The sequence below is a fragment of the Eschrichtius robustus genome, chromosome 16, assembly GCF_028021215.1.
Source record: "Eschrichtius robustus isolate mEscRob2 chromosome 16, mEscRob2.pri, whole genome shotgun sequence".
Classification (NCBI taxonomy): Eukaryota; Metazoa; Chordata; class Mammalia; order Artiodactyla; family Eschrichtiidae; genus Eschrichtius; species Eschrichtius robustus.
Window position 1 is genome coordinate 44,388,975 of NC_090839.1, and position 26,432 is coordinate 44,415,406.

Sequence of the window (26,432 nt, forward strand, 5' to 3'; positions counted from 1 at the left end):
GCTTTCATCCCCTCCCAAGCAGAAAATCTCCAGTCATTTCAAACCCATGACTAAGTGTAATGTAATGGGATCCATGGTTTAAAACATTCAGGATCAAAACCAGTCCTGCTAAAGTCCATGAGACTGGAAATTCACATAGCCCTTTTAATAGAGACACTATAGTGGAAACAGTCTTCTGTAGCCACCTGGTTATTTGTGCATGCTAGCATGAGCTTATACTTTTTATCATGCTTTATTGCTGTACATACAATAGGTATGTACACTTCTGGAGAAGAGGCTCACATACAAGACAAAGTGAACTTGTGGCTTTGGTGATGGGTCATATTGATGGGAAATTCTTGTCATCACATAAAGGCATATTTCTGTACACACACAATATACTGAAACATCATATTTCTCGGATGCATAGTCTTTTATATATTTTATTTCCAAAGCCAGGACACATTCTTAGAATTTATAGTGTGTTATAGTTCATTTGGTCTCATTTTTTAAATTCTATACAAAAGAATAGTGCAAATAACAATTGATGGTATCTTGGATTCAATGAAATACATTGTATATATTAGAGCACAAAAGATCAGAAGGTACCTTAGCAATGTTACAGCAACTCCTCAAGGAAATTGAAATTAAAGGGTCATTTAACTTACCAAAGACACAGATGTTGGTGACAAACAGGTATAGACTAATGATTAATTTTTTAAGTACTTTCACCCATCTTACATGACTCATTGGACCATAAACTTGTAAACTCAGTGTAAATCACTTTTCAAAAGACATTTCTTAAGTCATATTTGGTACATGAAACATAATGTTTATGTAAGTTAGGAAGTATAATGAATTATTGTTAAGTGTAAATGAATAAATTTTAACTACATACAAAATCTTGGATAATCTTGAAAGAAATGAGTGTTGTACAAGGCTACATATCAAATGGTACCATTTTCTATAAACAAGTAGATCTAAAATACTTTCAAAATTAAAATTTAGCCTGGTTCATATAGTACCTTTTTTCAATCATTGTTCATTTTCAGTGTTCATGTGGAAAACAAGTATTCAAATGATATTTTTTAATCCACATGTTAGATTTAAAATTAAAAAGGTGTATTTTAATGGGAGCTAATTTAAAACAATTTGACTTGAGTGAGATTACAGTTTGGGAAATGTGTCTGTGCTCAAGTTTTGCTTCCAAATTGGACTTTGAAACTTATTGTCAGTCTCAGAAAGAAATAAGAAGCAGTGCAGATAATTAAACATTTGCCTTGGGGGAATTATTTGCAGTCAATTGAAACCATACACTTTGGGTGTATACTTGCTTCACTGGTTATTAAATTTGAATCTTATGTTAACTACCCAGGTTTCTCACTTGTCCATCAAATGTTGCTTGTGGCAAGTTGGAGAAACAGACTTTCTCATAATATTCTAAAACATATTGTTTAAAGCTATCTCCTAGTTTGGGGAGGGAGAGAGAAAAATGGGTAAGGGAAACAAAGCAAGAATGATTTATTTCAGATTCCATCTGATTCAGCTCTGTTAGGAAGTTAAAACACAACTGAGGAATATGAACTCAGTAGAGAACCCATTTGTATTAGACGTGCTGGTCTACCATCCCCGTGCAGCTCTCTCCATGGCCACATGCATACAAGATTAGCTCATGACTTTTAGATATCTTTGGATTATCACTCTTTTAACCGCATGAAAAATATCCACTAGATTGTAACCGCTATGAGAGCAGAGATTTGTTGTTTTGTTTACTATTGACTCCCCAGTGTCAAGAACTGTGCCTGGCGTAGAGTTGGCCCTTAGTAAATATTTGTGGAATGAATGAAAGATCTATTTTCTGTCTTCTTGCTGACCTACTCACGTACTCTTTCCAATGGACTTTGAAGAGCCTCCCTAGAGGTCTCCAACATCCAACAGGGGGCCCTTTGTAGCTTTGCAAGAGTCCATAAGTCACTGGAATCCTTTTAGCCACATATTTCCTGTAAAATACATCATACGATTAAAAAAAAATGATGAACTTATGCTGATCCCACGTTTAAATGTGCTACACAAGAGAAAGGGTGAAGTTGCACAAAACAGAAGGTTTGTGTTCCCCCTTTGCTATCTTTCTACTGGTATAGCTCCTGAGGAAGATGAACTTAATTACCACTGGATTTCAAAGCTCTACATCTGCCTTTTTCAAGGACTCAAGGCTCCCATGTATGCACAACGACAGTAATGGAAGCATTAAGAACATTAAAATTATATTCCTTTAATCTTCTCTATTTTGCCTTCCTTTCATATCCTTTCGCGCAATTCTCCTAAGATTTTCACTGATGCATACATAAAGCCTGCTTATATTTTCTTCTTTGTTGTGAAAAAGATGTTCTAGCTGAATCTTTACCATTTTTACCTTGTGAACTTTGTGCAGACATCTTATGCAGTACTTTAAGAAAAGCTTATTTATTGATGAAGATATTTAAGTATTTTAATGGCATTTTTTAAAAATAATAGATTTTTCCTCCAAACATAGATCTATTCTTTTAGTGCTGGAGGCTGCTGTATTTCCTGGTTAAAAATGCTGACTAGGGATTTTGCTTGTTTGTGACGTCAGATTCTGCAAAGGATGACAATATTACAAAAGAAAATGAAGTAACAGATCATTCTGCATGTGGCCAAGATCATCCCAATGGTAAGTTGTGAGATTCTTTTTCAGTTGTTTTTTTTTTTTTTTTTCTGCTTTGGAATATTGCATGTTCTAAAACCCAGATTTTACTTTTTCTGGAAAAATGGAATCTGGAATCTTGAACAACTCAGGAATTAGGGGCACCAGCCCTCCACACAGTCAAAAATCGGTGAACAACTTTATAGTCAGACCTCCGTATCTGTGGCTCCACATCCACAGATTCAACCAACCACAGACTATGTAGTACTGTAGTACATATTTGTTGAAAAAAATTTACCTATAAGTGAACTGCACAGTTCAAACCCATGTTGTTGAAGAGTCAACTGTATTTTACTAGAGCTAAATACCAGCTGATTGGTAGCTGCCACATTTAGAAGGGATGTTTGCTCTCCACAATCCTCATTACTCATTAATTTTGTACCTGGCTGGCTTCATTGATTTTTGTTACCTGACTGAACTCTGTAGGCATTGGATTTGCAACTACTGGAAGGAAGATATGGTACCAAGGAGAATAAATGTGAAACATGGAGACAGTGTATACAGGAGATTAAATCTACATCTCCTTGGAATACCAAGAAGAGATAATAGAACAAATAGAAATGAAGCAGTCTTTAGAAAAATAACAGAAAAAAGTTTTCCTAATACAAACCAGTTCCTCTACCCAAAACACAAGAGTACATGTTATATTTATAGGCAAAGATAATGAAAACTCAAATGAGAACAGAAACCTACAAATCCTCATGGAATTTCTGAAGATCGATAATAAAGGAGGGCTTTTAAAGCATCTAGGAAATTCAAAATCAGGTTATAAGCAAAATCACCAAAATCAGATTAGCCTTAGCCTTCTTCTTCCACAGCTCTAAATCCTCAAAAACAAAAAATGGAGTAACATTTCCAGAGCTCTAAAGGACACCATGTCTATATTTAGTGAAGTTATTATTCATGCATGAAGTCAAGAGTAATATTTTCTCAGGAATAGAAAGATTAAGAAAGTATGCCACCCAAGTGTCCTTTCTGAAGACACTAACAAAAGCCCTGTGCAGATACAATAAATACAGAAAGGAAGGAAACATTCAAGACTGAGAAAGGCACAGTTGGAAAGGACTATGTGATAAGAGACTCATTTAAATGTATGAAAACGTTGAAATAATTGTTTCAAAATTAGTATCAAAAGAGCTTACTTAAATGGTTGCTTTTACCTTTGAAAATTATAGTATATTATTTTAAATGAGAAAGAAAAAGAAGGAGACATTTTCACTTTCAGCAATGAGAATCTAAATAATTTAGACCATTACTCCCACTAGACAACCTGGACCAAAAAAATAATCATATATATATATATATATATATATATATATATATATATATAATGAATATGTATGAAAATGGACATACAGAGACAGAATTTGAAACTGTTTTTACCTTAGGGCATTTGCTGATTCTGCAAAAGGCATCTTACGTCCCACTGCTCAAAAGGGCAGAGGGCCCTGGTAAACCCCTGTGTTTCGGGTTGAAACCCCAAAGATGTATACCTTAGCAGGAAGAATGAAACAGCAGTAGATCAGCCTCTTGCAAGACTGCTACTCAGCTTCAAATCATCTCAATCCCCAAATTAAATTAAGATCAACCTAGATTATCAGTCCCTCTAGGTACCTGAGAAAAACAAATGTAAATTACATACTAGATGGGGGAAAAAAAGTATTCTAAGTTTCAAACCATTTACATAAACAATTTGTTAAATATAATGCCCAGCTCACACAGACAAAAAATAGCCAGAAAAAAAATAAAGAAAGGAGGTAACATGAAAAACAAACAGTCAAGGGTGGCAAGCCCACCTGGGCTGAAAATAGTAGTGTTACAAAGTATAAAACACCAAGACTATAAGGGGGATAAAGACAAGAGTGAAAATTTTAGCTGAGAACTGAGAATTCAAAACAGAAAAAAAGCAAAAAAGAAAAAGTCTAGAAGTAAAAGATGCCACACTGAAATGAAGAATTCAGTGAGCGGGTTTATGGTTTATTAGACACAGATGAAAGAGAATTTGTGAACTAGAAGTTAGGTCAGAAGAACATATCGAAAATAAAAATAGGAGAGAAGCAAAGAATAGCAAACTAAAGAAAGGGAAAAGAAATGGAGGATAAAATGTCAAAGTCTATTACGCATGTAATTGGAATCCCAGACAGAAAGGGGAGAGGGAATTGGGCAATACTTGAAGAAATTCTGGTAACAAGGGATATTAAGCCACATGTTCCAAAAGTCCTTTGAACTCCAAGCAAAATAAATCTACAACCAGGCCCATATAGTATAGTTCCTGAAAGCCAAAGATAAACAGAACATCCAAAGGCAATTATCAAACAACTGGACTGATATCTAACTTTGCAAAAGATAGGATGGAAATAAAAAGACAGTACAACAGAATAGCTTCCGACCAAGGATTCTAAACCCAGAGAAAATGTATGTTTCAAGAATAAAGGTTAATTAAGAACATTTCAGACCAAACAAAGCAAACTTCATCACCAAAAAATTCTGGTGTTCTTCAGATGGGACATTGATCCCAGAAAGAAGATCAAAGATGAAGGAAAGAATTAAAAGCAAGGTAAATAGTAATTGTTGGATAAATGTAAATGAGTATTGATGGTACAAATTAGTAATGATGGCTGTAATAATAATGTACTATGGGAGTTAAGAGATACTTAGAATTAAAACAGGGAACTCTGCTCAATATTATGTAACAACCTAAATGGGAAAAGAATTTGAAAAAGACTAGATACACGTATATGTATAACTGAACGACTTTGCTGTACGCCTGAAACTAACACAACATTGTTAATCAACTATACTACAATATAAACTAAAAAGTTTTTAAAATAAATAAATAAATAAAAATAAAATCTCTGTAAAAAAATTAATAAAATAAAATTAAGGTAAATTAAAGTATGCTAATGTTTTTCCATTGTCATGGAGAATAAAAGCACCAATTCACATTAAAATTTGGTAAGTCTCAGTGACGCCCGAGGGTCAGGAAGTGAGGTGAGGCCTGTGGTTGTCCCCGCTGACTGTCTGGAGAGACTTTCCAGGCCACAGTGCACAACCCAGCAGACTCCCTGAGTGGAGGACACAGAGCTGAGAGTCCTGGGAGGCCAAGCATCTAGTGTTTCCAGGGCAGGGTCCTGGAGAGGAGAGAGCTCCACACGGGGAACACTCTAGAGACCTCCAGAGGGAATCCCTCAAGTCTTAAGCTGAGTATTGACCTGCGCATGCGTAAGAGGCTGGGTCAAGAACATTAAAGGACTTGAGGGAATGATACCTGGAGCTTCCACCGGGCTGAGAGGAGTGCCTGTTCCCACCAGGCAGACTGGAAAACCTAAAAACTCAAGAGGGCTCAGAAGGGGTTTACCTCAATAGTGGAGCAAAACTAGCAATTCACTAAATGCTGCTCTTGTCCTCCGCAAGCCAGCCTATAAACAAGACTTAAAAGGATCACACTGTTTCTGAATAACTTAACTGATCCTAGAATGAAACTCAAGAACATTTATAGAAATAGGAACATACCTCACATCCAACAGAGTCATCAACAAAATTACCGGGCATGAAAAGAAGTATTGGAAGACAAATCTCCATGCAGCTCTTGTGTTCCTGCATGTTTTATGAGCAGAGGCCCTTACTGCCTTTGTTTTGGCCAATCTTTTCTAGGGTGTTTGTACAGGCACACCTTGGAGATATTGTGGGTTCTGTTCCAGACCACTGAAATAAAGCAAATATTGCAATAAAGCAAGTCACATGAATTTTTTGGTTTCCCAGTGCATATAAAAGTTATGTTTATACTATACTGTAGTCTATTAAGTATGCAATAGCATTATGTCTAAGAAAACAATACACATACCTTAATCTCAAAAAGACTTTATTGCTAGAAAATGCAAACTATCTTCTGAGTCTCCAGGGAGTCGTGATCTTTCTGCTGGTGGAGGTTCTTGCCTGGATGTTGGTGGCTGCTGACTGATCAGGGTGGTGGTTGCTGAAGTTTGGGGCGGCTGTGGCAGTTTCTTAAAATAAGACAACAATGACGTTTTCCACATCATTGACTCTGCCTTCCATGAACGATTTCTCTGTAGCATACAGTGCTGTTTGATAGCATTTTACCCACAGTAGAACTTCTTTCAAAATTGGAGTCGATCCTCTCAAACCCTGCCACTGCTTTCTTAACTAAGTTTATGTAATGTTCTAAACCCTTTGCTGTCATTTCAACAATCTTCACAGCATTCACCAGAATTAGATTCTGTCTCAAGAAACCACTTTCTTTGCTTTTCCATAAGAAGTAAATCCTCATCTGTGAAGGTTTGATCCTGAAATTGCTGCAATTCAATCACATCTTCAGCCTCCACTTCTAATTCTAGTTCTCTTGCTATTTCTACCACATCTGCAGTTATTTCCTCCACTGAAGTCTTGAACCCCTCAAAGTCATCCATGAGGGTTGGAATCAACTTCTTCCAAATTCCTGTTAATGTTCACATTTTGACCACTTCCCATGAATCATGAATGTCCCTAATGGCTTCTCAAATGGTGAATCCTTTCCGGAAGGTTTTCAATTTATTTTGCCCAAATCCATCAGAGAACTAACTATCTGTGGCAGCTATAGCCTTATGAAATGGATTTCTTAAATAATGGGACTTGAAAGCTAAAATTGCTCCTTGACCCATGGGCTGCAGAATGGATGTTTTGTTAGCAGGCATGAAAACAACATTAATCTCATTGCACATCTCCATCAGAGCTCTTGGGTGACCAAATTCATTGTCAATGAGCAGTAATATTTTGAAAGGAATCTTTTTTTCTGAGCAGTAGGTCTCAACAGTGGGCTCGAAATATTCAGTAAAGCATGTTGTAAACAGATGTGCTGTCATCCAGGCTTTGTTGTTCCATTTATAGAGCACAGGCAGAGTAGATTGAACATAATTCTGAAGGGTCCTAGGATTTGGGGGATTTGGGGATTTGGAATCCTAGGATTTGGGGGCAAATGAGCATTGGCTTCAACTTAAAGTAACCATCTGCATTAGCCCCTAACAAGAGAGTCAGGCTGTCCTTTGAAGCTTTGAAACCAGGCATTGACTTCTCCTCTCTAGCTATAAAAGTCCTAAATGGCATCTTCTTCCAATAGAAGGCTGTTTCTTCTGCATTGAAAAGCTGTTGTTTAGTGTAGCTACCTTCGTTAATAATCTTAGCTAGATCTTCTGGATAACTTACTGCAGCTTCTACATTAGCACTTGCTGCTTCACCTTGTACTTTTATGTTATGGAGGTGAATTTTTTTTTTCTTAAACCTCATGAACCAATCTCTGCTAGCTTCAAACTTTTCTTCTGCAGCTTTCTCACCTCTCTTTAGCCTTCATAGAATTGAAGAGAGTTAGGGCCTTGCCCTGGATTAGGCTTTGACATAAGGGAATGTTGTGGCTGGTTTGATCTTCTGTCCAGACCACTAAAACTTTCTCCATATCAGCAACAAGGCTGTTCCACTTTCTTATTATTCATGTGTTTACTGGAGAATCACTTTTAATTTCCTTCAAGATCTTTTCCTTTGCCTTCATAACTTAGCTAACTGCTTAGTGTGAGAGGCCTAGCTTTCAGCCTGTCTTAGCTTTTGACACGCCTTCCTCACTAAGCTTAATCATTTCTAGTTTCTGATTTAAAGTGAGAGACGTGTGACTCTTCCTTTTACTTGAACACTCAGAGTCTGTTGTAGGGTTATTAATTGGCCTACTTGACAAAACACAGGAAAGTATGACCTATAGGAGAAGAGATATCAATTAACAGAAATCAATCCAGAAATGGCACAGATGGGGCAATAATATGAAAAGGCATGTTAAAAATTATTAATTGTGTTCCACATCTTCAAGAAGCTAAAAGAAGGATCACCATGTTCATTAGAAACATGGAAGATATAAAAAGACCCAACTTGAATTTCTAAAGATTCAATTCACTCTGTTGAGTGTCTGAGATGAAAATTATACTTGACGGGAATAATGGCATATTAGACAGTGCAGAAGAAAAGATTAGTGAATTTGAAGATATAGCTATAGAAACTATCCAAATTCAAACACAGAGAGAATAAATGACTGAAGGAAATGAAAAGAGCATCAGTGAGCCATGGAACAACTTCAAGAGTGATTCCAAATACAATAATCATGAACTGGAATCTCTCAAGGAAGGCATGGGAAAGGGAGACAGAAAAAAATATTTGAAGTAATAGTTGCTGAAATTTTTCAGAAACTTTATGAAAACTATGAACTCACATATACAAGAAGTTCTATGACCCCAAAGCACAAGAAACATAAAGAAAATTATACTTAAGCAAATCACAATCAACTTGCTCAACACCAGTGATAAACAGAAAAATCTCAAAAACAATCAGATGAAAAAGACAAGTTACATACAGAGAAACAAATATAAGGATGAAGCAGATGTCTCATCAGAAATTGCAAACTACAATTACAGGCAAAAACATGGATGAATCTCACAAGCTTTATATTAAACTAAAGAATGTACAAAAGCATGTATATTGTACAAGTTCATCTATGTCAACTTCCAAAAGCAGGAAAAATAACTGATATTTAGAAAGATGTGCTTAAGCAGTAAAATGGTAAAGAGAATGTAGGTAGTGATTACTATGACAGTCAGGGTGTTGATTGAACTTGGGTGACTAGGGAGGAGATACTGATTGAGCTGTGAGCTGGGCTTCTGGGCTGGATGGTTATCATAAGGATGTATAGTTTTTCTACCTGCTTTTGGTTATTTAACTGAGCTCTGCATATCGTTTGTGTACTTTCCTGTACGTATGTCATATTTTGATACAAGAGTTAAAAGAGGAGGAAAGAAAGGGAGGAAATAAGGAAGGAAATAAGGGAGAGAGTAAAGAAAGGAAATTTCAGTAGCAGAGTTTGTAAAACAAAGACTCTAGTGGGGAGCAGGGTGGGTTGCAGCCAATGCTGACTTCGATAAAGATAATAAAAAACTAAAAATCCTGCTGTGCTACGGGTTTTGACAATATAAGTTAGGTTTAAGAATAACTTTGAGGGATTTCCCTGGTGGCACAGTGGTTAAGAATCCGCCTGCCAATGCAGGAGACACTGATTCGAGCCCTGGTCTGGGAAGATCCCACATGTCACGGAGCAACTAAGCCTGTGCGCCACAACTACTGAGCCTGTGCTCTAGAGCCCGCAAGCCACAACTACTGAAGCCCGCGTGCCACAACCGCTGAAGCCCACGCACATAGAGCCCGTGCTCCGCAACAAGAAAAGCCACCGCAATGAGAAGCCCGCGCACCGCAATGAAGATTAGCCCCTGCTCGCCGCAACTAGAGAAAGCCCGTGTGCAGTGATGAAGACCCAATGCAGCCAAAAATTTAAAAATAAATAAATTTATAAAAGAAGAAAGAATAACTTTGAAACATTTTATGATCATTACAAATAGAATTAAATCACAAAATGAAATGAATAAATCTTATTTTCTAATTTTCCCTGAAGATCATACCAAACATGAGGGTACATTCAGTAATGCAAATAAAAATGATAAATAAGTAGCAGTATAACAGAAACACAGTATATCAAAGAAGATGACAGAAACACAGGCAAATAATTACGACAGTAAATGTAATTAGGTTACTTTACTGAGTGTAAAAACCACTCAGATTGAATTAATTTCAATAAAATAGTAAAGCTTTAAAAATGCAAAGTTAGAAAAGAAGTATATTTGGGAAATGAGCATCAAAAGAAAACATGGAAAACTACTTTAGAATCTCTCCAGTTAGAATTCTAGCAAAAAATCTCAAGTGAGAAAGAGTTGGTCATTTTATATCGATAAAAATTTAAATCTCTGATTAAATATAACAATGATGGGTTTTTATGGGTCAGATGATATAGAAAGATACAATATGAATAAAATCCAATGGGGAATTCACAGATATGATATTATCAGTCAATGACAGAATAAATATACTAAAAATGACATGGAATCTTTGAAAAATGTGATTAACAGTGTAGTCCTACTGGAGGGTTAGACAGGCAGATCAGTGAAACAGAACGAAGAATTTGGAAATAGACCCCAGCAGATCTGAGATTTCAGTACATATTCAGGCTGATATTTTAAAGACAGATGACTCAGTAAATGTCATTAAGGCAACTATTTGGCCATTTGGAAAAATAAACTGAATCCCAATCTCATTCCTTATGCCAATTTAAATTCCAAAAGGAGCAAAGATGAAATGTAAAACTGAAACTATAAAAATACTAGACTAAAGGAACCAAAGGGTGTATTTTTTTTTTTTTTGAAATAAGGACTGCTTTTTGAAATGTGAATATATACAAACAGACACATGATTGTATGCTTATGTATTGTAAAATACATGCACATACATATATATCTGCACTGTGTGTGTTCCTATGTCCATATATGTCATAAAAGAGGAAAGTGGCTAAATCTGAATATATAAATTTTGACATGATAAATAAAGGTTGTAATCAAATTCTGAAGAAAAACGGTTAGGAAAAGTATTCTCAGCCTAAATGACAAAGAATTAATTTTCTTATTACAAAAATAAAGACCTCATAAATCAATAAGAAAAAAAAAAAATAACCCAAGAGGAAAATGGGCAAAGGACTCACAATTCACAGAAGAAGAAATACAGTCATTATAAACATGAAGAGATGACCTATCTCTTCATTCCTTGAAGAGACGCAAATAAAACATGATTTCAGGGTCTTCTCCTTTTGAATATCAGATGTTTAATAAGTAGGATTGAAAATACACAGAATTGGTATGAAGAGGGTATCCAAACATGCTCACACACCATTTGTGGGAGATTAAAGGGCATAACCTCCTCATTAGCAATTTTGACAAAATGTAATAAAAGGGTGAAATGTTTACACTTTGATCCAAAAATTATGCTTTAAGCATTTATCTTAAAGTAACACCAAAAGTAGAGAGGTATGTATTCACAAAAATGTTCATTGCAGTACTGTGTTTGTTGGCAAAAATAAAAAAACAGAAGGGCACATCCAAAAATATGTCCATAACATGGAATATAATGCATCTTATAAGATTTCTGAAGAAATTGTAATGACAGTGTAAGCTGCTTATAAAAATGTAAACTAGAAAAGCAAGAATCAAAGTGTAAATTCATTTCAATGCCAGGATACATTTATATATTTCTGTATATTGTGTATGTTTGTGCATATATAAGTGTGTGTGTATATAGTTACATATTTTTTATATTCAGACATACACAAAGGCACACACGTATATACAGATAAATATATTTGTATACATGCGTGCATATGTACATACACACATGTACAAGAGAATGATAACAGTTTACAGTATTAACAGTGGCAATCCCTTAGTTGTAAAATTATTCATAATTCTCAATATTTGTAAGTATTTTTAAGTGTTTCTATAAGAAAACTGACTTTCTTTTGTAACTACGAAAAAGCATAATCGTAGAAATAATTTACATTAGGAAAGTAAATTTTATTGGCCCTAGGAGAACTCTAAGGATAGCTTAGAAGATAATCAAATTCACAGTAACCTAGGTTTAACTTTACTCTTAACCTGGGGTACTTTTAGACAAGCAGAATTTTGAATAATAGCAGCAATCAAGTTGCAAGCTTAACAAAAGGGCATAATTTCTTTTATCTTTAAGAGAAGCATCGAAGAAACAAAGTCTTTGTTCTTAGGAAGATCTGAGCATCTAATAACCTATAAACAACAAAACTATATTGTTGTTGCTATTGTTCAAAAACAGTCCATTTATGAAGTGAGTTTAGGTTTATCCTCCTCTAGAAATGTTTAATTCCAGACTGATGTTCCCAGACCGATTTTTATGCAAATTAATTAAAGCATTAGCTTGAGCCAAACTTAATTACCAGGCCTCCAAGAAACAATCATGTGATCTATTTCTAAAGAAAAGTGAATGGATTTTTGGATTATCTATTCTAATGGTCCCCTCCCATTAGTATGGATGATTGAGTTCACTGTATAAAAAATATACATATAAACTGTGGGATCCTTTATGTTCTTTTGTTTCTTCTGCCAGGAGGGATTAGGGCAAAGGACAGTGGGTGGAATTCAACCAGACTGAATGTAGAGAGGCAAACATAAAGCGTGCTCCCATGGGGTCAATAAAGCAGGATGGACTGTGGTATTTCTGAGTGGCTGAAGAGAAAGGCAGATGGGCTGAGTCATCATTAACACACAGCAGGCCTGGGTGCAGGGCACGGTGCTCACACATACCCCTCCTGCATACAATATGCCAGATCCTGGCGTGGCTCAGGCATGAGCAAGTATGAGCATTCTTGGATTTCAAAGCTGAGAACCTCATTGCTTTCCCCATTTTTCACTAACTTAATTTCAGAAAAATGAGGAAAAAAAATATGCATTTTCGTTTCAAGAGAAGATTGCCAAAATATATAAAGCACACAGGTGAAAACAGATGAAGGGTGAGGCAAGTGAAAAGGGCAGAGGAGAGGAATATTCCAAAAGAGCTTTGCAATGGCCTCTTATCCTCAAAGTGAAGTGGCAGACATTACTGGTAGGCGAGAAAATCCCTAGTATTCATCAAAGCCTTAGGCTACCACCCCATGTGGTCCCACCCGATCTGCGGTGCCCCAGGCCCTGGTGAATTGCGATCTTCCTATTCCTGATGGACTTCCTCTGAAAATGTATCGAATGGAGCGCTGGGACTGGAGACACACTGCAGTAAAGTGGCTGCTCCTACTCTCTGAATGCCCTGCTCTTCCCCATCACTGTACAAAGCCAGATCACAGATAATGAGTTAAGGTCCCAGCAATGACTGGGAGGAGGTGTGATGGTCGGTTCCCCATCAACAGTGATAGAGAATGAGGCTCACTCAAAAGAGTGAAGGTTCCCTCCACATCATCCTCCCAGGAAAACAAATGCCAGGGATGACTAGAAACTTTACCAGGAGACATATCCTTATATAATGCCAAAGATAGAGGGACTGTAAGATAGTATCTAGTTTTTTGGCCTTTTTTTCTAAAGATAATAAAATTGAAGCCCAAAGAGGTTGTGATTTGCCTAAAACATTCAATTCTTCTTCCAAGGTTCTTTGCAATAAATGTAGTATATGAAGCGTCTAGTAGCCTTAGTGCTTTGTTGCTAAAGGTACAATAGGAAGTAAGTTACAGTTCCTAATTACTATTTAGAGACATGGATGAATACTATAACAGAGGGCCAATTAAATGGACATTTTTGGATCACTCCTTATTAGTAGGTGCTAGGAAGAGAAATGAATAAAACAGTATTTATCTTCACAGTGCTCATACCCTGATAAGGGAAACAAACACAGATACAGCTATATTACAGTGTGATGAGGAGAATAATAAATAGGTGAATAGGCAAAGGGACTCAATATGCAAAGATGTGATCACTCTATATGGTACCCAGAGGTGAAAAGGATGGAAATGGGTTTTGGGGGGAAGATTTTGCATGACTTTCTGCTCCATATAAAGACCTTTGTGACAAGTAGTATCACAACATAGTCTAAAGAATAAAGGGCACAAATGGAATTCTCATACATTTCTGGTGGCACTATAAAATGGAACAAACTCTTCAGAGCACTGTTTTTTTCAGGAACTAGTAAAGCTAAACATGTGTGTTGCCTGTTACTTAACAGTCTCACTCCTGTGTTTATACCCAAGTGATATGAGTACATATGTCCATCAAAAGACATGTACAAGAATGTTTTTAGCAATGTTATTCGTTTAGCCCCACACTGAAACATATTCCTACAGTGGAAGAATATACGTCAGTGAGAAAGAATGGACAATTGATGCATGCAGTGACTAGGATTAATCTTACAGAAAACAAGTATAAAAAAGTAAGATACAAAAGAGCACACACTGTATATTCTGTTTATATGGGCTGGGTACATACGCTTGTCTCACAGGAGCCAGTGCAGGTCACATGGTCACAGGCAGGGAATGAGGACCCTCTTACAGAAGTAGAGACAACTTGGAAAAATGATACATCTCCCACAGGGACAGACCCAGACAAAGAGCCCAAACACGTCTGCTTCACCTTCGCGCCTGTAACCTCTGGCTCTGGAATTTTTTTTTTTTTTTTTTTAATTCAACAGTTAGATATCCTTAGCATAAAATCTTTCATTGAAATGATGCAAAGTGGACAGATTTCAATTTCTTCTCTTAGTACTTAAATGTTCTAGACGCCACAGGGGAGAGGAGGAGAACCCAGGGGGGGCAGAAGTAGAACCATTCCTAGATAATCAGCCTTGGAGTAATCAAGAGCTGGCTGAATTCTCTCCTGCCTTTTGCTATATTTAGTAGGTGTTTTATGAGAATGGTTGAGCTGTTAGGTGACCCCCATCCCTGTGTGCTCACATTACTAAAGTTTTATTATGCTCTCTCGATAGAAGAATGAAAGTACAAGCAGTGTTTTAATTTTCTAGGAATCCTCAAGATGGGAAATAGCTATATAATAAAGGGAAATTGGATGTAACCTCTGCAACCCAGAAATTATTTAAAATTTCAAAACAGCCAGGTTGTATCCATTGATGTTCAGTGTATTTATAAGCTAAATATTAATTATACTAGTCAGTTCAAAGAAGAGGGTTTTGCCTACATTATTTGGATATTTCTCATAAAATAATTGATATAATTTTGATGATTTGCAAAATGACATCTTCACCCTCCGCTTTGGTTCAAAACTGTTGTCTACCTCTCCAAGCATGATCAAAGCATGGTTTCTGAAATGTTTGCCTTTTTAAACCAGGGATAAAGCTATGGTCATGCATAACACATTTATTTTTCAATCACTGTTCTTAACAGGACAAAAGAATGATTCAATGAAGAATGAAATAAAAATTGAGGCAGAGTCCCAGAGCTCATATATGGAAACAGAAGGTACTGACACCAGAATATATTGTTATCTGAGAATGACGTGAAACTGTGGATCTTGACTTCTATATATACTGGTGTGTGTGAGTGGGGTGCGTGTATGCTTTCAGCAGTGATTACTAGACAACGGCGGTAGTGTTCTGCTTTGTATGCCTGTTGAAACTTGGAGGGGAAAAAAGAACTTTGTGCTGCAGTCACTGTTTTCTCAATGATTCCATGTAAAACATCCCTGAGTATCCTCTGTCTCATTCTATTTAGAGCTTTCATCGAACCAAGAAGATACCATGATCGTGGAGCAGCAAGAAGTGATTCCACTAACAGATGACCAAGAAGAAGAAGAAGGTGAAAAAGGTAGGACTGCTCTTAAATTAACCCATCAAGAATAGAGAGTTTCTTTGGATTCCTGCCTAGAATTCAACCATCAGAGTTATCCTCATGAAACTGCAGTCTGTCAAGGGGCAAAATGAACATTTCTTTAATTCTAAACCTACTTTTGAAAGTAGAATAAAATCCGGAAGTGGCAAAAGAAGATACTTGTAACAATTTTTCGTCCTTTCAAAGAATATGAGGATGTTTTTATTATTCATTTAGATTTGATTTTTTTAAAATCATAGTTTTGAGAAAGCCTCTAAGAAATAGAAATTATGGGCTACACGGATAAAAGTCCTAGAAAATCTGAAATGGCTTTAAAACAAATAGATGAACCATTTTGTATTGATTTCATTCTGTCATCCTTCATGCGGTAGTGACGAAGGAAGCAATTTGTGTAAAATAAGCACATTATATGAGCCTTCTAAATGATAAGTTTGCCCAATAATATTAGGGTACAATTATATTGAATACTGTTTAAAAAAATAAGTGAGCACTATAATGATTTCAGAGGACATAAGAAGAATGAACACTTGGTAAATTTTAAAGCAGCATTTGGGGCAGGAAGTCAATATATTAGAGTAAAGGTAGACATTTTAAAACGTCTTTAAAAAATTATCAAAGAAATTTGTTATTTATTAAAGAACTTAAACAATTTCATTTTCCAATATAAAGCAATCTCTTAAAAGGAGCTAAAATGTGAAATAAAAAAGGAAATAATTGATCTCTTCTGCTGTATCATAAATCATACTGGTCTTAAAAATGTGTTTGCAAAGTAGTTACAGAGTAGTAACTTGACAGGCCTTGTTCACAGAACACAGGGATCAATTTTGTTTTCAAATGAAAACACAGACATGATCTCAATTGTAAAATCAGGTCAATAGTAAGCACAGCTTCCAAATTATGAACTCTTTTTGGCAGCTGCGTTGACACAGTTTAACTACTAGGTCATGTTAGTGATTTTGACATCCTTTTTTAATTTCCACTGCATCTAGAGCACAATATTCTTCTATATCTATGCCTCTAATGACCTTTTCTCTAATTGCAAATCCTAGTTCAGCTTCATGACACCATGTTCCTGGCAAGTCAAGTAAATGGTATATTTGGAGAATTTTATTTCTGATGCTGATAATAGAAAATTGATACAACCCTTACTTGAAATACAGATACATGGCCTTGCTCCTTTGTTACTGAACACCAGTTCATATTCCCCTCTCACAGTGAAGCCAAACAAACTGAAACATCAGAGTTTTGAGCAGAGAAAGGTTTATCAAAGGGCCGTGAATGGGTGGCTCCTGTTCAAAACATTCCAAACTCCCTGAAGGGTTTCAGCAAAGCATTTTTAAAGGCCAGAGAGGGAGGGGCGTCCAAGGGTCTGTGAGCAGCTGCTGCACAATTCTCTGATTGGTTGATGGTGAGGTAACAGGGTGGTGTCCCAGGAGTTAACATTATCAATCCTTAGGCTCCAGAAGGTCTGGGGGCTACGTGCTCATGATCAGCAAGTAGTTAATTTCTTCCCTTTGGTGGTGGTTTTTAGCATCTGAAAAATTCAGGAAATATGCATGAGATAGTCTTATCTGGGTACTTCAGAGAGGAGCTACAGAGGAGGATATGGGGGAAGGGTCTGTTCCAGGAAGGCCCCTTAGGGTCCTGCTCGGTTATACATTCAGTTGTACTTGTAAAATATAAAATAGAGGATATTGTATCTGCCTGCTTAATTTCTCTATGGCAGAAATTATTTACTTTGTACGTTGTGCCTCAGGACATGCAAATGAGGAACATCAAACAACTGGTACATTGTCCTCTTTTTAACTTGACCTACAAGGGAAAAAGCTCGTGTTCAGCACACATTGACTTGTCATCCTTCTCCCAGTGGCTTCTCCAGCATGTAGGACTCCTCCAGTTACTGAAGAGTTCAGTTCTCCCTCGTAGGGATGCCAATCCTCTTCTGCAAATGGAGGAATGGCATGTGGGAAAGAAGCAAGATCAAATTCCGCTACTTGCTTATAGCAACTTTTTTTTAAATTAATTAATTTATTTGTTTTATTGGCTGCACTGGGTCTTCATTGCTGCGCGCAGGCCCTCTCTAGCTGCAGCCAAAGAGTGCTACTCTTTGTTGCGGTGCGCTGGCGGCTTCTCCCGCTGCGGAGCACGGGCTCCAGGCGCGTGGGCTTCAGTAGTTGTGGCTCGCGGGCTCCAGAGCACAGGCCCAGCAGCTGAGGTGCACGGGCTCAGTTGCTCCGCGGTATGTGGGCTCCTCCCGGACCAGGGCTTGAACCCGTGTGTCCCGCACTAGCAGGAGGACTCCTAACCACTTGCACCACCAGGGAAGCCTCTTGCTTGTAGCAACTTTGAAGTTGAATTTCTTTGTTTAAAATTTGACTTTTCACTGTCGGAGAGTAATAATGCTTATGGGCTTGAATTAACTGAGTTTTCCCTTCTTTACCAGAGATAATTAACTTGGCCCTGCCTTGAATATTTCTGTTTAAATTCGAAATAACTTAAAATTAACCACCTTTATCATCTTATCCGTTGCTTCAAAGTAAGAGTTAAAAGCTATTCTCTTACATATAAAGAAAGTAACCAAAGGAAAAGGGAGCAATGTAGATTCGGGGTGCACTGCAGCAGCCCTGCCCCCCACTGACAAGTTGGGTGACCTGGGACAGATTATTTAGTCTTTCAATGCCTCAGTTTCCTCATCTGTAAGAGGGTGATGACAGATATGCTTGTGATGAAACTTTAATGAGTAAAGTGATGTAAAGCAATTCCAACAATACCTGACACATAGAAAGCACATCTTAAGTGTTTAGTACTTATCATAATTTTTTAGTTGTGGCTCACGGGCCTAGTTGCCGCAGCATGTGGGATCTTCCCAGACCAGGTCTTGAACCCATGTCCCCTGCATTGCAGGCAGATTCTCAACCACTGCGCCACCAGGGAAGCCCCACTTTTTTTTTAGAATTTAGGTAGGAACTTTATAAATTTATTTATTTATTTATTTTTGCTGTGTTGGGTCTTCGTTTCTGTGCGAGGGCTTTCTCTAGTTGCGGCGAGTGGGGGCCACTCTTCATCGCGGTGCGCGGGCCTCTCACTATCGCGGCCTCCGTTGTTGCGGAGCACAGGCTCCAGACGTGCAGGCTCAGTAGTTGTGGCTCACGGGCCCAGCTGCTCCGCGGCATGTGGGATCTTCCCAGCCAGGGCTTGAACCCGTGTCCCCTGCATTGGCAGGCAGATTATCAACCACTACGCCACCAGGGAAGCCCCCCACAGTGTCTCTTAATGGAAAGTTGCATATACGCATTAAGAGCTACTCTTATCTCCAAAAAAAAAAGAAAACAAATGAGTACTCTGTTAAGTTTGTAGGGATATTCTTTACAGCCTTAGGAATATTGGTTCTCTTTTGAGAATCTTTCTAAGGAGACAGAAAGTGGTTCCTTTCAAAAAATTCCAGACCAGGAAAAATGTATAACCTTTTTGTCTCATTTCACAGCATTCTATATAAGATTAGAAAATGTAGATAATCTTTAGGATATGTCTTCGATGGCTTCCAGGTGTATGGGCACAGATGTTGTAACATTAAGTTTTGAAGTTAGCTCTACCAAAATATGGGTTTTGAAGAGAAGAGAAAATATTCAGCAGAAGTTCATGCTGATGAAATTACACAATAGCACAATGGACATTTCCCTAGGAGATGTGAAATACAAAAATTTCAATAGGCATTAAGTGAGGTTCCACATATGGCAGCTTTTCTCATATAGCCACATTGCCTCTTCCTAAATGAGTCTGGTTTTATGCTTTCCCAGCAGGATCTGCAGCACATATGAAATCCAGTAAAATAACATCATTTAGGTTAATAACCAGATAGGAAAGTAATCTTATAGGTGATCTCCTCTAAAAAGATCTCATGTTTTAGCATAAAATGTGACTTTAGCCAGCATTAAAATGTTTTTTCTGAAGATTTCTATTTCTAGTGGAATTTAGAAATAGTTCATATAAAATCTTAACTAGATCAACATTGTATCATTATTATATCACATAATTTTAACTTATGTTTCTTAGAAATATATTGGACTTTCTCTCCAAGTGTTATACAGAATGCATGCATTCCAATTATTTTTCTTGGATCCAGCAATAAGTATAATATGGAATAAAAATCCTTTATCTTGGGCTGATCAAAATGTTGATGGAGATTTAAAGTATATTATGGTATAAGGTCTTCTTGGAAAAAGATGGATATTGACAGGCACGCAAGTAGGAAGTGAAGTGTAAATCGGCAACAAGTATAAATTATCACATCCTTTGGCTCATGTTTTGGCCTCTGACGAGCAGGACCATGAGACTAAGTGTGCAGAGAACCATGGCTTCTTGCTCTGGCTATGTGGTTTCTGGCAATTCTTTACCTTTTATAAATCCCAGTTTCTGAGGTAGTAAAATGAGGGGCATGAACTCAGTAATGCAGGGATGAGATTGTCCAATTTTATAAACTTTCTTGGAAGGCCAGCTCTGAAGAACTACATTCTTGATGAAACAAGGGGTGATGAGATGGGAGCCAGTGGTCATCAATACACTGAGAAAGCTGAAATTGTAGGTTTTACTCAGTTTTATTCATTGTATCCTATTGATAAAAATGCAGAGGTACTCTAGACCAGACAAAAAGATCAGCCAGACTAATTTATTATATTTCAGGACTTAACCAATAATTGGACAGCTAACGATTCCCGGAAGATACTTTAAATGGGATAAACGTGCCCTTTAGCTCAAATTAGGTTGACCCACAGACTCTGCTCAGAACCAGGCTAGATTTACATCACCCATCTTTTTTAGTCCACATGAGAAACTTCTTTTCTTGTAGTTCCTCTGGCTGCTGTTTCATCTTCCAATGAACACAGTGAACCACTTTCTCTTCTGCTCCTACCAATCAAATCCCTTAGGGTTTTATTTTGTCTTCAAGACACCACTACACAGCCCTTGGTGTTTTCCATTATTGATGGGATTCTTACATCACTGACACAGCCCTTTCCCCTCTACTTGAAAATCAGCCTCCACACCAGCAATGCAGCAACAACACAAACACACGTTCAGGCTTTCATACTCCAGTCTGTGTGCTTTGCTATGGAGAATCATGATTCAGGCACATTTTTGATTCATGCAAAATATTATATGAACTTTCATCTTGATTAATTAACTTACTGGAACTTTATATATTCTGAAATCTTATCTTGTATATCATATCTTGTATGTGATATAATAATGATACAATGTTGATCTACTTAAGATTTTATATGAAATATTTCTGAATTCCACTAGAAATAAAAATCTTCAGAGAAAACATTTTAATGCTGGCTAAAGTCATATTTTATGCTAAAACATGAGATCTTTTTAGAGGAGATCGCCTATAAGATTACTTTCGTATTTGGTTATTAACCTAAATGATGTTATTTTACTGGATTTCATATGTGTTTATCTTATCTTGTATCTTATCTTTTCAAATGAAGTCAACTTTAGTAATCCTGCATAATTCATATTGGCAGCACTATAATTTAGGTTTTTTAGGGCAGCTTCATTTTCAAATGGTTTCTTCTGTTATCAGTCTTTTTTCCTAATCATATTTTGTAGCTGGAATTTGTCAACCAAAATTTTATTTTGGAATATAAGATAAATTAATAATGCTGGTGCCTGTTCAGCTTTTGTGAATATTTTTAAGTGTTTAATGAAATTCCTTGTATTCGTTAAATACACTGAATTTAAAAACTATGAAGTTTTAAGCTAAATTATTGTCTTCTGCATATCTCTATGTATGCAATATATACATATAAAACCCGTTCTTTCAAATTCCACTGTATAAGAAGTAAAGATAGAATGTTTCATTCACATTTAACATTTTTTAAAATTTATTTTGAAAGTACGAATTTTCTTCAGGTTTCTCCCTCAAATAAAAGTGTAACTGACCTATAATTTTAAAGTTAAAAAACAGAAAAATTAAAAGCATATTCACTGCAACAATAATAATTTTGGTTCCCATAATGTAGTATTGTGTAAATTTAGGTTAAACATGTGTAAACCTCATATGTGGCTTCTCAAGAAGAAAGTATACTTGGCCTCTTGAATGTGGCCAAGTCCCCAGCATGCTATCATCATCTTGTCTTTTAAGATTTAGAAAAACTTTCCCTGAACCTCCATTTTACACATCAGGGAGGAAGTACCACAAACCCAAGTAATATGTGTAGGCTCAAGCAGACATTAGGATCAAAATTTGTAATCCTTTGTCTATCCCTGTCTGGGGAATTTTGAGAGACCGTCTCTACTAATTCTCTAGCATCCAGCTTTGTTTCTGGATCCCCTTTTTCTTTTCTTTTTTTATTTTTAACTTTGTATCAAGCCTAGGTTGTCTGGTTTTGCCCCAAGACCTATAGCCTTGTGGCTTATCAAAGTAATATCCAAAGATAAAACAGATCTCTTCCTTAAGTGGAATTCTATCTCTAGGTGTTGAACTTTTTATTTGTCTCTGCTGCATTAGAGTTCTACAACTCTCTGTGCATGAAGTACCTTAATTCTTTTTTTTTCTCAAAACAACTTTTTATTGAAGTATAGTTGATGTACAATGTTGTACTAGTTGCAGGTATACAGCAAAGTGATACAGATATATATGTATATACTCTTTTTCAGATTCTTTTCCATTATAGGCTATTATAAGATATTGAATATAGTTCCCTGAACTATACAGCAGGACCTTGTTTTTTATTTTATATATAGTGATGTGTATGTGTTAATCCCAAACTCCTAATTTATCCCTCCCTCCCCTTTCTTCTTTGGTAACTGTACATTTGTTTTCTGTGTCTGTGAGTCTCTTTATTTTTTGTAAATAAGTTCGTTTGTATCAATTTTTTTAGATTCCACATATTAGTGATATCATTTGATATTTGTCTTTATCTGACTTACTTCATGTAGTAGGTCCATCCATGTTGCTGTAAATGGCATTACTTCATTCTTTTTTTATGGCTGAGTAGTATTCCACTGTATATATATATAAAACAAATCTTCTTTATCCATTCATCTGTCAATGGATATTGGGGTTGTTTCCATGTCTTGGCTGTTGTAAATAGTGCTGCTATGAATATGGGTGCATGTATCTTTTCATATTAGAGTTTTCATCTTTTACAGATATATGCCCAGGAGTGGGATTGCTGGATCATATGGTAACTCTATTTTTAGTTTTTGAAGGAACCTCTACTATTCTCCATAGTGGCTGCACCAATTTACATTCCCACCAACAGTGTAGGAGGGTTCCCTTTTCTCCACACCCTCTCCAGCATTTATTATCTGTAGACTTTTTGATGTTGGCCTGTCTGACAGGTGTGAGGTGATACCTCATTGTAGCTTTGATTTGCATTTCTCTAATAATTAGTGATGTTGAGCATCTTTTCATGTGCCTTTTAGCCATCTGTATGTCTTCTTTGGAGAAATGTCTATTTAGGTCTTCTGCCCATTTTTGGATTGGGTTGTTTGGTTTTTTTTTTTTTCTGTTGAGCTGTATGAGCTATTTGCATATTTTGGAAATAAGTCCCTTGTCATTCACATCATTTGCAAATATTTTCTTCCAGTCTGTATGTTGTCTTTTTGTTATGTTTATGGTTTCCTTTGCTGTACAAAAGCTTTTAAGTTTAATTAGGTCCTTTTTGGGTTTTTTTGCTTTTATTTCCATTACTCTAGGAGACGGATCCAAAAAAGTATTGCTGTGATTTATGTCAAAGAGTGCTCTGCCTATGTTTTCCTCTAGGAGTTTTATAATATCCAGTCTTACATTTAGGTCTTTAATCCATTTTTGGGTTTATTTTCCTATGTGGTATTAGAGAATGTTCTAATTTCATTCTTTTACATGTAGCTATACAGTTTTCCCAACACCACTTACTGAAGAGACCATCTTTTCTCTGTTGCGTATTCTTGCCTCCTTTGTCGTAGATTAATTGACTGTAAGTTCATGGGTTTATTTCTAGGCTTTCTATCCTGTTCCATTGATCTATGTGTCTGTTTTTGTGCCATTACCATACTGTTTTGATGACTGTAGCTTTGTAGTATAGTCTGAAGTCAGGGAGCCTGATTCCTCCAGTTCTGTTTTTGTTTCTCAAGATTGCTTTAGCTATTCAGGGTCTTTTGTGTTTCCATACAAATTTAAAACATTTTTTTTCTGATTCTGTGAAAAATGCCATTGGTATTTTGATAAGGATAGCATTAAATCTGTAGATTGCCCTGGATGGTATGGTCATTTTAACAATATTGTTTCTTCCAGTCCAAGAACACTGAAGTACCTTAATTCTTATAACAATTAATGAAAAGAGTAGTTTTTATTTGCATAAAATTAGCCTCCAGAAACATAGCCTCCTCGAAAAACACTGAGTATAATTGTTAATGTTTGGTGACACGTTCATTATATCTGCCCTCTTCTCCAAGATATTAAATAATGCTAAATTGTAATTTTCAGAAAGATGAAATCATGACTCATGATTTTCCATAAGTACATGTAAAAGATTTTATTTAAATCATTAATTAATAAGGGGACCAGTAAGATGTAAAACTGGTTCAAAAAAGAATAATATATATACGTATATCCAAATGTATATGTATATCTCCATAATACACATACAATCAGGAATACCAAATATATCCATACATATACACATACACCCACGATTCAGGAATACTGACATTTGAAAGACTGGTTAATATCATATAGGGCAGTAAAATGTATTCTTTCTTCTCCACCAAACAGAATGCATTTACACTGCTATGAACAAGTCTCATTTTCATTATTATAAGTTTTCTACAAGGTAACTTCTACCCCTACAGATTTGTAAAACAGTCTAGTTGTAGAAAGTCAAAGGAGTAACACCGTTATAGATTCAGATAATCTTCAGTTCTCTGCCCTGCAAATACCAGATGCAAATACACCTCACTTCCTGACTCTCAGGCATCACTGAGACTTACCAAATTTTAATATGAATTGGTACTTTTATTCTCCATGACAATGGAAAAATATTAGCATACTTAAATTTAATTTGCCTCATCCCAATAAATGCCACTATTGCAATATATTTTAATTCTAAGTATATCTTAACTCCCACAATACATTATTCTTATTATAATCATAACTGATTTGTACCATCACTATTCATTTAGACTTATCCAATAATTACCATTTACCTCACTTATAATTCCTTCCTTCATCTTTGACCATCTGGGATCAATATCCTTCCACCTGAAGAACACAAAAAGGCCACTAGGTAACAGAACTAACAAACGCAGGTCTAATCTATAAATTGACTGGGGTGGATAGTTAGGGATTGTAATAATATGGATGTGTAAATATGTTCATTTACAGATTTTGATGGAAAGACCAAAATATTGTCAACCCAAATTTTGACACAGACCCTTAAAGTCAGATATTATTTGGAGTATCTGCTTTCAAAGACCACAGAAGTTCACCATCTACTTACATAAAGGATTTTTTAAAAAGTAACAAATAGCCACAAAATATTATGTCATATATATTGGGTAAAATATTTACTGTACCTGAGTTTAGACTTAACCACCTCACTCAACTCATCAGATGAAGGAACTTCTGGACCCTATTGATTGTACAAAAGGTACATCCATTCTGATTTGAATTTCAAATATAAGTGCTACTTTTCTTTCTGCTTTAGAAGGAAACTCAATTTCTTTTCATTACTCTTTATACATCAGGTACCTTCATTTCAGCACAGTATGTAAAGAACAGGTGGTGTAAGGAGTACTTTGAATGTTAATTATTTTTTTCATTTATTTCACTGTGGATTTACCTTTCAATGTGTTTTTACAATCAAGATAGAAACAGGGAGCTTGCTGCTTGAAGGTTTCACTACATTCATTTTATGGCATCTGCTGCAATGATTTTAAAAAAGAAAAAGGAAAAAAAGGAGGTAGGCATTTTAACAATAGTAAGGGGTTTGAGTTGACTGTATGTGATCGCTTTATTTCATTATGAATCTTCAAAAGAAATGTTGAGATGAATCAGTCATGTTTCTAACCAATAAATATCACTCGTAGTTAGAGCTTACATTTTTGACATAGAAGCACGTCTGTTCATTTTTCAGAAATGTCATAATTTATTAGTCTCGGATTTTATTTGAGACTAATAGAAAAAAACTACAGAGAAATAGGAATGAAAGAGAAAAAACTGGATATTTCTTCTTAAACACATATTTCAAAGGAGAATGTTTACTTTCCATTTATCGTATTTAGCTTATTTCTCAAATACACACAAAATTTAGTTCACCCATCCTTCATTTTTCTTATAATATTGAGCATAATTCATAAAATAATATTTAGGATCAAGAGGTGTGCAGTTCATAATAAGACATGTAATTTCAACGGAAAAGAACACCTTTCAAAATTAACATAGTCATTTCATACTATTACATTACTCATTTTCCCCATTAACAAAAT

At 36.1% G+C, this 26,432-nt stretch overlaps 1 protein-coding gene across 2 annotated transcripts in view; it reads left to right on the plus strand.

Moving 5' to 3' along the window:
• Positions 1 to 26,432, plus strand: part of MACROD2 (mono-ADP ribosylhydrolase 2) — a 1,969,440-nt gene that overhangs the window by 1,872,660 nt on the left and 70,348 nt on the right. For both annotated transcript variants that reach the window (XM_068566158.1, XM_068566159.1), the window contains 3 exons: positions 2,594 to 2,671; positions 15,516 to 15,590; positions 15,843 to 15,935. In XM_068566158.1, the coding sequence (XP_068422259.1) occupies positions 2,594 to 2,671; positions 15,516 to 15,590; positions 15,843 to 15,935 (246 nt within the window). The remainder of the gene's footprint in view (positions 1 to 2,593; positions 2,672 to 15,515; positions 15,591 to 15,842; positions 15,936 to 26,432) is intronic.